We start from the raw sequence: 18,159 nt of genomic DNA on the forward strand, positions 1-18,159 counted from the left end.
CAATTATCCCATACTTGGACGATCTCCTCATAAAAGCGAGATCTCGGGAGAAGTTACTGGACAGCGTGTCTCTGTCTTTGAAGGTGTTACAGCAACACGGCTGGATTCTCAATATCCCAAAGTCACAGTTGGTTCCTACGACGCGTCTGACCTTCTTGGGCTTGATTCTGGACACAGACCAGAAGAAGGTTTTTCTTCCAATGGAAAAAGCTCAGGAACTCATGACTCTGGTCAGGAACCTATTGAAGCCAAAACAGGTGTCAGTGCATCACTGCACTCGAGTCCTGGGGAAATGGTGGCATCGTACGAAGCCATTCCCTTCGGCAGGTTCCATGCGAGGACCTTCCAATGGGACCTACTGGACAAGTGGTCCGGGTCACATCTACAAATGCATCAGAGGATCACCCTGTCCCCCAGAGCAAGGGTGTCTCTCCTGTGGTGGCTGCAGAGTGCTCACCTCCTAGAGGGTCGCAGGTTCGGCATTCACGACTGGATCCTGGTGACCACAGACGCAAGTCTCCGAGGTTGGGGAGCAGTCACACAGGGAAGAAATTTCCAAGGTCTTTGGTCGAGTCTAGAGACTTGTCTCCACATCAACATCCTGGAGTTGAGGGCCATATACAACGCCCTACTTCAAGCGGAGGCATTACTTCGCGGCAAACCAGTTCTGATTCAGTCGGACAATGTCACCACAGTAGCTCATGTAAACCGCCAAGGCGGCACAAGGAGCAGGGTAGCAATGGCGGAAGCCACCAGGATTCTTCGCTGGGCGGAAAATCATGTAAGCGCACTGTCAGCAGTGTTCATTCCGGGAGTGGACAACTGGGAAGCAGACTTCCTCAGCAGACACGACCTGCATCCGGGAGAGTGGGGACTTCATTAGGAAGTCTTCGCGCAGATCGCAGGTCGGTGGGAACTGCCCCAGATAGACATGATGGCATCCCGTCTCAACACAAAGTTAAAAAGGTAATGCGCCAGGTCAAGAGATCCTCAGGCGATAGCTGTGGACGCCCTGGTGACACCGTGGGTGTTTCGGTCGGTTTATGTGTTTCCTCCTCTTCCTCTTATACCCAAGGTGTTGAGAATAATAAGACAAAGAAGAGTGAGAACAATCCTCATTGTTCCAGATTGGCCACGAAGGACTTGGTATCCGGATCTACAGGAATTGCTCACAGAAGATCCGTGGCCTCTTCCTCTAAGACAGGACCTGCTGCAGCAGGGGCCCTGTCTGTTACCAAGACTTACCGCGGCTGCGTTTGACGGCATGGCGGTTGAACGCCGGATCCTAGCGGAAAAAGGTATTCCGGATGGGGTCATTCCTACGCTAATAAAGGCTAGGAAGGACGTGACATCAAAAAATTATCACCGAATATGGAGAAAATATGTTTCTTGGTGTGAGGCCAAGAATGCTCCTACGGAGGAATTCCATCTGGGTCGTCTCCTTCACTTCCTGCAAACTGGAGTGAATTTGGGCCTAAAATTAGGCTCCATAAAAGTTCAGATTTCGGCCTTATCCATTTTCTTTCAAAAGGAATTGGCCTCTCTACCTGAAGTACAGACTTTTGTAATGGGAGTACTGCATATTCAGCCTCCTTTTGTACCTCCGGTGGTGCCTTGGGACCTTTCCTTAAGTCACATTGGTTTGAACCACTCAAAACGGTGGAGTTAAAATATCTCACTTGAAAGGTGGTCATGTTGTTAGCCTTGGCTTCGGCTAGGCGAGTTTCGGAATTGGCGGCTTTATCACATAAAAGCCCCTATCTGGTTTTCCATATGGATAGAGCGGAATTGCGGACCCGTCCTCAATTCCTACCTAAGGTGGTCTCATCCTTTCATATGAACCAACCTATTGTCGTGCCTGTGGTGACTCGTGACATGGAGGATTCCGAGTCACTTGATGTGGTCAGGGCTTTGAAAATTTACGTGGCCAGAACGGCTAGGATCAGAAAAACAGAAGCACTGTTTTGTCCTGTATGCGGCCAACAAGGTTGGCGGCCCTGCTTCAAAGCAGACTATTGCTCGCTGGATCTGTAACACGATCCAGCAAGCGCATTCTACGGCAGGATTGCCGTTACCAAAATCGGTTAAGGCCCATTCCACTAGGAAGGTGGGCTCGTCTTGGGCGGCTGCCCGAGGGGTCTCGGCACTACAGCTGTGCCGAGCTGCTACTTGGTCGGGGTCAAAAACCTTTGCAAAGTTTTATAAGTTTGATACCCTGGCTGAGGAGGACCTCATGTTTGCTCAATCGGTGCTGCAGAGTCATCCGCACTCTCCCGCCCGTTTGGGAGCTTTGGTATAATCCCATGGTCCTTACAGAGTCCCAGCATCCTCTAGGACGTTAGAGAAAATAAGATTTTAAACCTACCGGTAAATCTTTTTCCCGTAGTCCGTAGAGGATGCTGGGCGCCCGTCCCAAGTGCGGACTACTTCTGCAAGACTTGTATATAGTTATTGCTTAAATAAGGGTTATGTTATAGTTTCATCGGTTTTGGACCGAAACTATGTTGTTTTTCATACTGTTAACTGGTTAGTTTAACACAAGTTATACGGTGTGATTGGTGGGGTCTGGGACTGAGGGTCGACAGCACAAAGGTCGACACACCTTAGGTCGACGCCAATTGGTCGACACACCTTAGGTCGCCATGGACAAAAGGTCGACATGGACAAAAGGTCGACCGGAACAAGGTCGACATAGAAAAAGGTCGACGTGAGTTTTTTATGTTTTTTTGGTGTCGTTTTCTTCGTAGAGTGACCGGGAACCCCAATTAGTGCACCGCGTCCCCACGCATGGCTCGCTTCGCTCGCCATGCTTCGGGCATGGTGCCTTCGCTCCGCTACCGCTTCGCTCGGCACACTTTACCGTTCCAATCGTAGTCCACGTGGATCGTTAAGTATGAAAAGGTTCAAAAAAAGAAAAAAATCGTGAAAAACTCATGTCGACCTTTTTCCATGTCGACCTTGTTCCTGTCGACCTTTTGTCCATGTCGACCTAAGGTGTGTCGACCAATTGGCGTCGACCTAAGGTGTGTCGACCTTTGTGCTGTCGACCTGGAGTCCGGATACCGATTGGTGTGGCTGGTATGAATCTTGCCCTTGGATTAACTAAAATCCTTTCCTCGTGCTGTCCATCTCCTCTGGGCACAGTTTCTCTAACTGAGGTCTGGAGGAGGGGCATAGAGGGAGGAGCCAGTGCACACCCAGAGTCAAAGTCTTTCTTAAAGTGCCCATGTCTCCTGCGGAGCCCGTCTATTCCACATGGTCCTTACGGAGTCCCAGCATCCTCTACGGACTACGAGAAAAAGATTTACCGGTAGGTTTAAAATCTTATTTTTTCCTTCATACAGTAGCAAAAACACTACCAACAATATCTTTCCCATTCTTTCAGTTATGACCATTTACCGGCTGCACAGCCATATGACGATGGTAAGAATCCAGGGCCAGGTCCCTGTGTGAGTGTCCCAGGCCATCATCTGACCTTTCATTGGACAGCTGTGTCAGATGGTGAGGCTCTTTCTTCATCTCCTGGTCCAGGAGCTGTCTCTTCTCCAGTCTTGCTGAGCCTGTTAAAGACAAACTACAATGAACTTGGCAGTAATGTAATATTTCTAAACTCTATAGCATAAGCATAAACAAACTAAACAAAACAATTCTGAAATTATTAGGCACAACAATGGGCCTAATTCAGAGTTGATCGCAGCAGCAAATTTGTTAGCAGTTGGGCAAAACCATGTGCACTACAGGGGGGGCAGATATAATGTGCAGAGAGAGTTAGATTTGGATGAGGTGTGTTCAAACTGAAACCTAACTTGCAGACTAAAATAAAGCAGCCAGTATTTACTCTGCACAGAAACAAAATAACCCACCCAAATCCATACCCTCCAACAATTTATACATAAAAATCGGTACAAATTCGAAAAGGGGACGTGGCCACAGGTAAAGGCAGGGGCGGATTGGGAACAAAAAGCGGCCCTGGAAAAATTTGTACTAGTGGCCCCACATGGGCAGCACCAGAGGTGTAAGGTCTAGCCATGGGCCATGGCAGCAGCACCCTCACTCCAAGACTTTCCAGATAGTGGGCATGTACAACATCAAGGGGAAAGTTAGAAAGAAATAAAATTAAATATTATGAGCACATTATATTTATATGATATACCTTCAGAATTTAGGAAACTATATAATTCTTTAGAAAGATATGTTTTCTTGCTTATTACACCAACTGTTTCCCAATCACTATCCACTCAATCTTATATGTCAGCCAAGCAGGCAGACAGAGCATACACTAGACTCGAACATCTGCAATCACAGGCTAAGTGGCAAAGTAATTTTCATATATGCAAATTATTTTGCATCTTATTCATTATGTCTATAAAAAGGACCACATGTCCTCTAACAAAACAGGCCCCACGGGTGCGTCGGCCCACCGGGAATCTTGCCTGTAAACCCTATGGTCAATCCGCCTCTGGGTAAAGGGGTGTGGCCACGCCCCTTTTCCTATACTTTCAATAGAAGTTTGGAGAGCCAAAAATCGGTACAGACCATAAAAAAAAGTACTGTACCTGCCAAAAAGGTACAGGTGGAGGGTATGCAAATCTAACTCTCTCTGCAAATGTTATATCTGCCACACCTGCAGTGCATATGGTTTTGCCCAACTGCTAACAAATCTGCTGCTGCGATCAACTCTGAATTAAGCCCAATAAGCTGGGAAGTAAATGTCAGAAATATATTTTTATGATAGTTTACCAAACACTCCAAAATAATTCTAATTGAAAATGTGTTTGTTCATTTTCCATTTTGCCTGGGTCCCTGATTAATTATTATTAAACACAGGTCCTCAGCCACTGTCTGACCCATATCTTATCTATTTTTGGCTTTTCTCTGCACTGTGTCATTTCCTCCCCCTCTTGCCCATGCATATGTATAGATCCTGCAATTAACTTGCCAGTATTAACCTCTCAACTGCCAGAAAGATGAACTAAGCATGAGATTAACATAAACATAAAAACTGATTATAATTATAGTAATAATTGTTATAACATTGTATAAACTTATAAATGAAAATTTTACCAATTGCAAGATAATACAAATAACAATATAGGGCCTAATTCAGAGTTGATCGCAGCAGCAAATTTGTTAGCAGTTGGGCAAAACAATGGCCCTCATTCCGAGTTGATCGGTCGCAAGGCGAATTTAGCAGAGTTACACACGCTAAGCCGCCGCCTACTGGGAGTGAATCTTAGCTTCTTAAAATTGCGACCGATGTATTCGCAATATTGCGATTACTAACTACTTAGCAGTTTCAGAGTAGCTCCAGACTTACTCTGCCTGTGCGATCAGTTCAGTGCTTGTCGTTCCTGGTTGACGTCACAAACACACCCAGCGTTCGCCCAGGCACTCCCACCGTTTCCCCGGACACTCCTGCGTTTTTTTTCGGAAACGGTAGCGTTTTCAGCCACACGCCCCTGAAACGCCGTGTTTCCGCCCAGTAACACCCATTTCCTGTCAATCACATTACGATCGCCGGAGCGATGAAAAAGCCGTGAGTAAAATTACTTTCTACATAGCAAAGTTACTTGGCGCAGTCGCAGTGCGAACATTGCGCATGCGTACTAAGCGGATTTTCATTGCGATGCGATGAAAAATACAGAGCGAACAACTCGGAATGAGGGCCAATGTGCACTGCAGGGGAGGGGGGGGGGGGGCAGATATAACATGTACAGAGAGAGTTAGATTTGGGTGGGGTGTGTTCAACCTGAAATCTAAATTGCAGTGTAAAAATAAAGCAGCCAGTATTTACCCTGCACAGAAACAAAATAACCCACCCAAATCTAACTCTCTCTGCACATGTTATATCTGCCCCACCTGCAGTGCACATGGTTTTGCCCAAGTGCTAACAAATTTGCTGCTGCGATCAACTCTAAATTACCCCCATAGTTGCAAGATTTTTTTAGTGTTTTTTTTTAAATGTTCTAAATTAACACTGAAAGAATTATCACTTTTTGTACCACTCTGACTTCAGACTATAAGGTCATATAGGACAAGAAAAATGATATATACCAACATTGCAAAGAAATTTTTGGATAGTACTGTATATAATAATGTGTTAAATTATATTAAAATATACGGGTAAGTTTACAGATGATGGCCCTCATTCCGAGTTGATCGGTCGCAAGGCGAATTTAGCAGAGTTACACACGCTAAGCCGCCGCCTACTGGGAGTGAATCTTAGCGTCTTAAAATTGCGACCGATGTATGCGCAATATTGCGATTACTAACTACTTAGCAGTTTCAGAGTAGCTTCAGACTTACTCTGCCTGTGCGATCAGTTCAGTGCTTGTCGTTCCTGGTTGACGTCACAAACACACCCAGCGTTCGCCCAGGCACTCCCACCGTTTCTCCAGCCACTCCTGCGTTTTTTCCGGAAACGGTAGCGTTTTCAGCCACACGCCCCTGAAACGCCGTGTTTCCGCCCAGTAACACCCATTTCCTGTCAATCACATTACGATCGCCGGAGCGAAGAAAAAGCCGTGAGTAAAAATACTTTCTTCATAGTAAAGTTACTTGGCACAGTCGCAGTGCGAACTTTGCGCATGCGTACTAAGCGGATTTTCACTGCGATGCGATGAAAAATACCGAGCGAACAACTCGGAATGAGGGCCGATATACAAGGCATTTGTTATTGCTCTTAAAAGTCCTGTAATTAATGCATTTAACCTTTTAAATTTGCTGGCAGCACACTTTCGGAACCTGGAGCGCTATAGATCTGCTAGCCATATACATTTCTAAACATGACTTAGCAAGTGGCTGAATTCTAGAGTAGCTAAAACATGTATGCTCTCTCTCAGTTTACATTGTGCTCATAAAATAACAAATACCATGATTAATCCTTTAAAATAAATATATACCGTAATGTGTGTAAATTCTCACTTTCTCCAGCAGACCTAAATCAAGGATACACTTAAAGATTTTTTTATTTTATTTTGTAGGTTTTACATGATCACTCAAATACAGACCCAGATTTATCAAGCCTTGGAGCGTGATAAATTGCACGATGATAGAGTACCAGCCAATTAGCTCCTAACTGTCATTTTTCAAACACAGCCTGTAACATGACAGTTAGGAGCTGATTGGCTGGTACTTTATCACCGTGCTATTTATCACTCTCTGAGGCTTGATAAATCTTATCAAATGTATATTACATATATGCACTTTTAGCACATGATACCTTGGCAACCACATAATTCTAAAGTAATGTTTTCCATTAAAGTATTTTTTTTATGGTTAATTCGTTCCACCAGTAATGAAAATGCCCATACATTGATTTCACAACAGTTCTTATTGTTTAAAAGACTTGTTAAAATATATTTTTTTATTTAGAGTGTTCAAGTTTTAACACAAATTTATGTTCATGCATACAGCCAGCCTATCATTGGGAAAATAATAAGATTTTAAACCTACCGGTAAATCTTTTTCTCCTAGTCCGTAGAGGATGCTGGGGACTCTGTAAGGACCATGGGGTATAGACGGGCTACGCAGGAGACATGGGCACTATAAAGAACTTTAGAATGGGTGTGCACTGGCTCCTCCCTCTATGCCCCTCCTCCAGACCTCAGTTAGAGAACTGTGCCCAGAGGAGACAGACAGTACGAGGAAAGGATTTTGTTAATCCAAGGGCAAGATTCATACCAGCCCACACCATCCACACCGTTTAACATGGAATATACGCAACCAGTTAACAGTATGCAACAAAACAGTATCAGGCAAAGACTGATTACAACTGAAACATAACCCTTATGTAAGCAATAACTATATACAAGCCTTGCAGAAAGTAGTCCGCACTGGTACGGGCGCCCAGCATCCTCTACGGACTTGGGGAAAAAGATTTACCAGCAGGTTTAAAATCTTATTTTCTCTTACGTCATAGAGTATGCTGGGGACGCCGTAAGGAACATGGGGTTTATACCAAAGCTCCAGACCGGGCGGGAGAGTGCGGACGACTCTGCAGCACCGACTGAGCAAATGCAAGGTCCTCATCAGCCAGGGTATCAAACTTATAGAACTTTGCAAAAGAATTTGAACCCGACCAGGTAGCTGCTCGGCAAAGCTGTAAAGCCAAGACGCCTCGGGCAGCCACCCAAGAAGAGCCCACCTTCCTAGTGGAATGGGCCTTTACCGAATTTGGTAACGGCAATCCTGCCGTAGAATGAGCCTGCTGAATCATGTTACAGAACCAGCGAGCAATAGTCTGCTTCGAAGCAGGAGCGCCAACTTTGTTGGCCGCATACAGGACAAACAGTGCCTCTGTTTTCCTAACCCGAGCCGTCCTGGATACATATATTTTTAAGGCCCTGACTACATCCAGGGACTTGGAGTCCTCCAAGTCACCCGTAGCCACAGGCACCACAATAGGTTGGTTCATATGAAACGATGAAACCACCTTGGGCAAAAATTGAGGACGAGTCCTCAACTCCGCTCTATCCATATGGAAAATCAGATAGGGGCTCTTGTGAGACAAGACCGCCAATTCGGACACCCACCTCCAGATGCCAAGGCTAACAACATGACCACCTTACAAGTGAGAAACTTTAATTCAACCGTCTGAAGCGGTTCAAACCAGTGAGAGTTTAGGAACCGTAATACCACGTTACGGTCCCATGGTGCCACTGGGGGCACAAAAGGAGGCTGGATGTGCAGCACTCCCTTTACAAAAGTCAGGACTTCTGGGAGAGAAGCCAATTCCTTCTGAAAGATAAGGCCGGAATCTGTACCTTAATGGAGCCTAACTTCAGGCCCATATCCACTCCTGTCTGTAGAAAGTGGAGAAAACGGCCCAGATGGAAATCCTCCGTAGGAGCATGTTTGGCTTCACACCAAGAAACATATATCCTCCAGATACGGTGATAATGTTTCGCCGTCACCTCCTTCCTAGCCTTTATCAGCGTAGGGATGACTTCTTCCGGAATACCTTTCCCAGCTAGGATTCGGTGTTCAACCGCCATGCCGTCAAACGTAACCGCGGTAAGTCTTGGAACACGCAGGACCCCTGCTGCAACAGGTCCTCCCTGAGAGGAAGAGGCCACGGATCTTCTGTAAGCATTTCCTGAAGATCTGAGTACCAGGCCCTTCGTGGCCAATCTGGAACAATGAGTATTGTCCGCACTCTTTTTCGTCTTATGATTCTCAATATTTTTGAGATGAGAGGAAGAGGAGGGAGCACATAGACCGACTGAAACACCCATGGTGTCACCAGGGCGTCCACCGCTACTGCCTGAGGGTTACTTGACCTGGCACAATACCTCCGAAGCTTCTTGTTGAGGCGTGATGCCATCATGTCTATTTGAGGAATTCCCCAAAGACTTGTTATCTCTGCAAAAACTTCTTGATGAAGTCCCCCCTCTCCTGGATGGAAATCGTGCCTGCTGAGGAAGTCTGCTTCCCAGTTGTCCACTCCTGGAATGAAGACTGCTGACAGAGCGCTTACGTGATTTTCCGCCCAGTGAAGAATCCTGGTGGCTTCCGCCATTGCCACTCTGCTCCTTGTCCCGCCTTGGCGGTTTACATGAGCCACTGCTGTGACGTTGCCTGATTGAACCAGAACCGGTAGGTCGCGAAGAAGATTCTCCGCTTGTCATAGGCCTATGTGTATGGCCCTCAATTCCAGTACGTTGATGTGCAGACAAGCCTCCTGGCTTGACCATAGTCCCTGAAAATTTCTTCCTTTTGTGACTGCTCCCCATTCTCGGAGGCTCGCGTCCGTGGTCATCAGAACCCAGTCTTGAATGCCGAACCTGCGACCCTCTAGAAGGTGAGCACTCTGCAGCCACCACAGGAGAGACACCCTGGCCCTGGGGGACAGGCTTATCTTCTGATGTAATTGTAGATGGAACCCGGACCACTTGTCCAGAAGGTCCCACTGAAATGTCCTCGCATGAAACCTGCCGAAAGGGATGGCCTCGTAGGCTGCCACTATTTTCCCCAGAACTCGAGTGCATTGATGAACAGACACTCTTTTTGGTTTTAGCAGGTCTCTGACCAAGTTCTGGAGGTCCTGGGCTTTTTCCATTGGAAGAAAAACCCTCTTCTGTTCCGTGTCCAGAATCATGCCTAGGTATGTTAGTCGAGTCGTTGGAATCAACTGTGACTTTGGCAGATTTAGAATCCAACCGTGCTGTTGTAGCACTCTCAGGGAGAGAGATACGCTCTTCAGCAATTGTTCCCTCGATCTCGCTTTTATCAGAAGATCGTCCAAGTACGGGATAATTGTGACTCCCTGCCTCCTCCGCCATCACCTTGGTGAAAATTCTCAGGGCCGTGGAAAGCCCAAACGGCAACGTCTGAAACCTGTAATGACAGTCCTGTACAGCGAATCTCAGGTACTCCTGATGAGGAGGATATATGGGGACATGAAGGTATGCATCCTTTACGTCTAGTGACACCATAAAATCCCCCCCTTCCAGACTGGAGATCACTGCCCGGAGCGATTCCATCTTGAATTTGAACTTTTTCAAGTACAGGTTTAGGGATTTTAGATTTAAAATGGGTCTGACCGAGCCATCCGACTTCGGGACCACGAACAGGGTCGAATAGTACCCTTTTCCCTGTTGGACTAGGGGAACCTTGATAGTCACCTGCTGTTGACACAGCTTTTGAATCGCAGCTAACACTACTGCCCTCTCTGGGGGAGAAACTGGCAAGGCCGACTTGAAAAATCGGCAAGGGGGCACCTCTTCGAAATCCAGTTTGTAGCCTTGGGATACAATTTCCATCGCCCGAGGATCCACGTCTGACCGAACCTAGACCTGGCTGAAGAGTCGAAGACGTGCCCCCACCGGCGCGGACTCCCTCAGTGGAGCCCCAGCGTCATGCGGTGCATTTAGCAGAAGACGGGGAGGACTTCTGTTCCTTGGAACTAGCCAAAGCAGGTGTTCTTTTCCCTCTACCCTTACTTCTGGCGAGGAAGGATGAGCCCCGAACTCTTCTGGACTTATGCGACCGTAAGGACTGCATCTGATATTGCGGAGTTTTCTTTTGCTGCGGGGGAACAAAAGGCAAAAAGGTAGATTTACCCGCGGTAGCTGTTGAAACCAGGTCTGCAAGCCCTTCCCCGAATAAAACCTCACCCTTGTAAGGTAAAACCTCCATATGCTTCTTTGAGTTGGCATCACCCATCCATTGGCTGGTCCACAGGGCACGCCTAGCAGAAATCGCCATGGCGTTGGCTCTCGAACCTAGCATCCCAACGTCTCTTTGAGCGTCTCTCATATATAAGACTGCGTCTTTAATATGACCTAACATCAATAAAATGGTATCCCTATCTAGGGTATCAAAGTCAGCTGACAAGGTATCTTTCCAAGCTGCAACTGCGCTACATACCCATGCCAATGCTATTGCCGGTCAGAGTAAAGCCCCCGTATGGGTATAAATAGATTTTAAGGTCGTTTCCTGTCTGCGATCAGCAGGATCCTTGAGGGCTGCCGTGTCAGGAGACGGTAGCGCTACCTTCTTGGACAAGCGCGTTAAAGCCTTGTCTACCCTGGGCGAGGATTCCCACCGTACCCTGTCCTGTGCAGGGAAAGGATACGCCATAAGAATCCTCTTGGGAATCTGCAGTTTTTTGTCTGGAGTTTCCCAAGCTTTTTCAAATAACTCGTTCAGCTCATGAGATGGGAGAAAGGTTACCTCAGGTTTCTTTTCCTTATACATGCGCACCCTCGTGTCAGGGACAGAGGGGTCATCTGTGATATGCAACACATCTTTTATTGCAATGATCATATAATGAATACTTTTGGCCACCCTTGGGTGTAACCTTGCATCATCGTAGTCGACACTGGAGTCAGAATCCGTGTCGGTATCAGTGTCTGCTATTTGGGATAGAGAACGTTTTTGAGACCCTGAAGGGCCCTGTGACTCAGTCAAAGCCATGGATTGACTCCCTGCTTTTTCCCTGGACTCTGCTTTGTCCATCCTCTTATGTAATAAGTAGAGATGAGCGCCTGAAATTTTTCGGGTTTTGTGTTTTGGTTTTGGGTTCGGTTCCGCGGCCGTGTTTTGGGTTCGAACGCGTTTTGGCAAAACCTCACCGAATTTTTTTTGTCGGATTCGGGTGTGTTTTGGATTCGGGTGTTTTTTTCAAAAAACACTAAAAAACAGCTTAAATCATAGAATTTGGGGGTCATTTTGATCCCAAAGTATTATTAACCTCAAAAACCATAATTTACACTCATTTTCAGTCTATTCTGAATACCTCACACCTCACAATATTATTTTTAGTCCTAAAATTTGCACCGAGGTCGCTGTGTGAGTAAGATAAGCGACCCTAGTGGCCAACACAAACACCGGGCCCATCTAGGAGTGGCACTGCAGTGTCACGCAGGATGTCCCTTCCAAAAAACCCTCCCCAAACAGCACATGACGCAAAGAAAAAAAGAGGCGCAATGAGGTAGCTGTGTGAGTAAGATTAGCGACCCTAGTGGCCGACACAAACACCGGGCCCATCTAGGAGTGGCACTGCAGTGTCACGCAGGATGGCCCTTCCAAAAAACCCTCCCCAAACAGCACATGACGCAAAGAAAAAAAGAGGCGCAATGAGGTAGCTGTGTGAGTAAGATTAGCGACCCTAGTGGCCGACACAAACACCGGGCCCATCTAGGAGTGGCACTGCAGTGTCACGCAGGATGTCCCTTCCAAAAAACCCTCCCCAAACAGCACATGACGCAAAGAAAAAAAGAGGCGCAATGAGGTAGCTGTGTGAGTAAGATTAGCGACCCTAGTGGCCGACACAAACACCGGGCCCATCTAGGAGTGGCACTGCAGTGTCACGCAGGATGTCCCTTCCAAAAAACCCTCCCCAAACAGCACATGACGCAAAGAAAAAAAGAGGCGCAATGAGGTAGCTGACTGTGTGAGTAAGATTAGCGACCCTAGTGGCCGACACAAACACCGGGCCCATTTAGGAGTGGCACTGCAGTGTCACGCAGGATGTCCCTTCCAAAAAACCCTCCCCAATCAGCACATGATGCAAAGAAAAAGAAAAGAAAAAAGAGGTGCAAGATGGAATTGTCCTTGGGCCCTCCCACCCACCCTTATGTTGTATAAACAAAACAGGACATGCACACTTTAACCAACCCATCATTTCAGTGACAGGGTCTGCCACACGACTGTGACTGATATGACGGGTTGGTTTGGACCCCCCCCCAAAAAAAAAAGCAATTAATCTCTCCTTGCACAAACTGGCTCTACAGAGGCAAGATGTCCACCTCATCATCACCCTCCGATATATCACCGTGTACATCCCCCTCCTCACAGATTATCAATTCGTCCCCACTGGAATCCACCATCTCAGCTCCCTGTGTACTTTGTGGAGGCAATTGCTGCTGGTCAATGTCTCCGCGGAGGAATTGATTATAATTCATTTTAATGAACATCATCTTCTCCACATTTTCTGGATGTAACCTCGTACGCCGATTGCTGACAAGGTGAGCGGCGGCACTAAACACTCTTTCGGAGTACACACTTGTGGGAGGGCAACTTAGGTAGAATAAAGCCAGTTTGTGCAAGGGCCTCCAAATTGCCTCTTTTTCCTGCCAGTATAAGTACGGACTGTGTGACGTGCCTACTTGGATGCGGTCACTCATATAATCCTCCACCATTCTATCAATGTTGAGAGAATCATATGCAGTGACAGTAGACGACATGTCCGTAATCGTTGTCAGGTCCTTCAGTCCGGACCAGATGTCAGCATCAGCAGTCGCTCCAGACTGCCCTGCATCACCGCCAGCGGGTGGGCTCGGAATTCTGAGCCTTTTCCTCGCACCCCCAGTTGCGGGAGAATGTGAAGGAGGAGATGTTGACAGGTCGCGTTCCGCTTGACTTGACAATTTTGTCACCAGCAGGTCTTTCAACCCCAGCAGACTTGTGTCTGCCGGAAAGAGAGATCCAAGGTAGGCTTTAAATCTAGGATCGAGCACGGTGGCCAAAATGTAGTGCTCTGATTTCAACAGATTGACCACCCGTGAATCCTTGTTAAGCGAATTAAGGGCTCCATCCACAAGTCCCACATGCCTAGCGGAATCGCTCCGTGTTAGCTCCTCCTTCAATGTCTCCAGCTTCTTCTGCAAAAGCCTGATGAGGGGAATGACCTGACTCAGGCTGGCAGTGTCTGAACTGACTTCACGTGTGGCAAGTTCAAAGGGCATCAGAACCTTGCACAACGTTGAAATCATTCTCCACTGCGCTTGAGACAGGTGCATTCCACCTACTATATCGTGCTCAATTGTATAGGCTTGAATGGCCTTTTGCTGCTCCTCCAACCTCTGAAGCATATAGAGGGTTGAATTCCACCTCGTTACCACTTCTTGCTTCAGATGATGGCAGGGCAGGTTCAGTAGTTTTTGGTGGTGCTCCAGTCTTCTGTACGTGGTGCCTGTACGCCGAAAGTGTCCCGCAATTCTTCTGGCCACCGACAGCATCTCTTGCACGCCCCTGTCGTTTTTTAAAAAATTCTGCACCACCAAATTCAAGGTATGTGCAAAACATGGGACGTGCTGGAATTTGCCCATATTTAATGCACACACAATATTGCTGGCGTTGTCCGATGCCACAAATCCACAGGAGAGTCCAATTGGGGTAAGCCATTCCGCGATGATCTTCCTCCGTTGCCGTAAGAGGTTTTCAGCTGTGTGCGTATTCTGGAAAGCGGTGATACAAAGCGTAGCCTGCCTAGGAAAGAGTTGGCGTTTGCGAGATGCTGCTACTGGTGCCGCCGCTGCTGTTCTTGCGGCGGGAGTCCATACATCTACCCAGTGGGCTGTCACAGTCATATAGTCCTGACCCTGCCCTGCTCCACTTGTCCACATGTCCGTGGTTAAGTGGACATTGGGTACAACTGCATTTTTTAGGACACTGGTGAGTCTTTTTCTGACGTCCGTGTACATTCTCGGTATCGCCTGCCTAGAGAAGTGGAACCTAGATGGTATTTGGTAACGGGGGCACACTGCCTCAATAAATTGTCTAGTTCCCTGTGAACTAACGGCGGATACCGGACGCACGTCTAACACCAACATAGTTGTCAAGGCCTCAGTTATCCGCTTTGCAGTAGGATGACTGCTGTGATATTTCATCTTCCTCGCAAAGGACTGTTGAACAGTCAATTGCTTACTGGAAGTAGTACAAGTGGGCTTACGACTTCCCCTCTGGGATGACCATCGACTCCCAGCGGCAACAACAGCAGCGCCAGCAGCAGTAGGCGTTACACGCAAGGATGCATCGGAGGAATCCCAGGCAGGAGAGGACTCGTCAGAATTGCCAGTGACATGGCCTGCAGGACTATTGGCATTCCTGGGGAAGGAGGAAATTGACACTGAGGGAGTTGGTGGGGTGGTTTGCGTGAGCTTGGTTACAAGAGGAAGGGATTTACTGGTCAGTGGACTGCTTCCGCTGTCACCCAAAGTTTTTGAACTTGTCACTGACTTATTATGAATGCGCTGCAGGTGACGTATAAGGGAGGATGTTCCGAGGTGGTTAACGTCCTTACCCCTACTTATTACAGCTTGACAAAGGGAACACACGGCTTGACACCTGTTGTCCGCATTTCTGGTGAAATACCTCCACACCGAAGAGCTGATTTTTTTGGTATTTTCACCTGGCATGTCAACGGCCATATTCCTCCCACGGACAACAGGTGTCTCCCCGGGTGCCTGACTTAAACAAACCACCTCACCATCAGAATCCTCCTTGTCAATTTCCTCCCCAGCGCCAGCAACACCCATATCCTCTTCATCCTGGTGTACTTCAACACTGACATCTTCAATCTGACTATCAGGAACTGGACTGCGGGTGCTCCTTCCAGCACTTGCAGGGGGCGTGCAAATGGTGGAAGGCGCATGCTCTTCACGTCCAGTGTTGGGAAGGTCAGGCATCGCAACCGACACAATTGGACTCTCCTTGTGGATTTGGGATTTCGAAGAATGCACAGTTCTTTGCTGTGCTGCTTTTGCCAGCTTGAGTCTTTTCATTTTTCTAGCGAGAGGCTGAGTGCTTCCATCCTCATGTGAAGCTGAACCACTAGCCATGAACATAGGCCAGGGCCTCAGCCGTTCCTTGCCACTCCGTGTCGTAAATGGCATATTGACAAGTTTACGCTTCTCCTCCGACAATTTTATTTTAGGTTTTGGAGTCCTTTTTTTTCTGATATTTGGTGTTTTGGATTTGACATGCTCTGTACTATGACATTGGGCATCGGCCTTGGCAGACGACGTTGCTGGCATTTCATCGTCTCGGCCATGACTAGTGGCAGCAGCTTCAGCACGAGGTGGAAGTGGATCTTGATCTTTCCCTAATTTTGGAACCTCAACATTTTTGTTCTCCATATTTTAATAGGCACAACTAAAAGGCACCTCAGGTAAACTATGGAGATGGATACTAGTATACAATTATGGACTGCCTGCCGAGTGCAGACACAGAGGTAGCCACAGCCGTGAACTACCGTACTGTACTGTGTCTGCTGCTAATATAGACTGGTTGATAAAGAGATGTCTATGTAACTATGTATGTATAAAGAAGAAAGAAAAAAAAACCACGGTTAGGTGGTATACAATTATGGACGGACTGCCTGCCGAGTGCCGACACAGAGGTAGCCACAGCCGTGAACTACCGCACTGTAATGAGGTCTGCTGCTAATATATAGACTGGTTGATAAAGAGATAGTATACTCGTAACTAGTATGTATGTATAAAGAAAGAAAAAAAAACCACGGTTAGATGGTATATACAATTATGGACGGGCTGCCGAGTGCCGACACAGAGGTAGCCACAGCCGTGAACTACCGCACTGTACTGTGTCTGCTGCTAATATATAGACTGGTTGATAAAGAGATAGTATACTCGTAACTAGTATGTATGTATAAAGAAAGAAAAAAAAACCACGGTTAGGTGGTATATACAATTATGGACGGGCTGCCGAGTGCCGACACAGAGGTAGCCACAGCCGTGAACTACCGCACTGTACTGTGTCTGCTGCTAATATAGACTGGTTGATCAAGAGATAGTATACTCGTAACTAGTATGTATGTATAAAGAAAGAAAAAAAAACCACGGTTAGGTGGTATATACAATTATGGACGGGCTGCCGAGTGCCGACACAGAGGTAGCCACAGCCGTGAACTACCGCACTGTACTGTGTCTGCTGCTAATATAGACTGGTTGATAAAGAGATAGTATACTCGTAACTAGTATGACTATAAAGAAAGAAAAAAAAACCACGGTTAGGTGGTATATACAATTATGGACGGGCTGCCGAGTGCCGACACAGAGGTAGCCACAGCCGTGAACTACCGCACTGTACTGTGTCTGCTGCTAATATATAGACTGGTTGATAAAGAGATAGTATACTCGTAACTAGTATGTATGTATAAAGAAAGAAGAAAAAACCACGGTTAGGTGGTATATACAATTATGGACGGGCTGCCGAGTGCCGACACAGAGGTAGCCACAGCCGTGAACTACCGCACTGTACTGTGTCTGCTGCTAATATATAGACTGGTTGATAAAGAGATAGTATACTCGTAACTAGTATGTATGTATAAAGAAAGAAAAAAAAACCACGGTTAGGTGGTATATACAATTATGGACGGGCTGCCGAGTGCCGACACAGAGGTAGCCACAGCCGTGAACTACCGCACTGTACTGTGTCTGCTGCTAATATAGACTGGTTGATAAAGAGATAGTATACTCGTAACTAGTATGTATGTATAAAGAAAGAAAAAAAAACCACGGTTAGGTGGTATATACAATTATGGACGGGCTGCCGAGTGCCGACACAGAGGTAGCCACAGCCGTGAACTACCGCACTGTACTGTGTCTGCTGCTAATATATAGACTGGTTGATAAAGAGATAGTATACTCGTAACTAGTATGTATGTATAAAGAAAGAAAAAAAAAACCACGGTTAGGTGGTATATACAATTATGGACGGGCTGCCGAGTGCCGACACAGAGGTAGCCACAGCCGTGAACTACCGCACTGTACTGTGTCTGCTGCTAATATATAGACTGGTTGATAAAGAGATAGTATACTCTTAACTAGTATGTATGTATAAAGAAAGAAAAAAAAACCACGGTTAGGTGGTATATACAATTATGGACGGGCTGCCGAGTGCCGACACAGA

At 46.8% G+C, this 18,159-nt stretch overlaps 1 protein-coding gene across 4 annotated transcripts in view; it reads right to left on the reverse strand.

The window, feature by feature from the left end:
• Window positions 1-18,159, reverse strand: part of WNT10B (Wnt family member 10B) — a 258,906-nt gene that overhangs the window by 102,303 nt on the left and 138,444 nt on the right. For 2 of the 4 annotated variants that reach the window (XM_063952713.1, XM_063952712.1), the window contains one exon: window positions 3,476-3,560. In XM_063952713.1, coding sequence (XP_063808783.1) covers window positions 3,476-3,519 — 44 coding nt within the window. In that variant the 5' untranslated portion in view covers window positions 3,520-3,560. Of the gene's footprint in view, window positions 1-3,399; window positions 3,561-18,159 lie in introns of those variants that run through there. The other 2 variants (XM_063952714.1, XM_063952711.1) reach the window with 1 other exon arrangement.

This window comes from Pseudophryne corroboree, chromosome 2 (assembly GCF_028390025.1).
Source record: "Pseudophryne corroboree isolate aPseCor3 chromosome 2, aPseCor3.hap2, whole genome shotgun sequence".
Lineage (NCBI taxonomy): Eukaryota > Metazoa > Chordata > Amphibia > Anura > Myobatrachidae > Pseudophryne > Pseudophryne corroboree.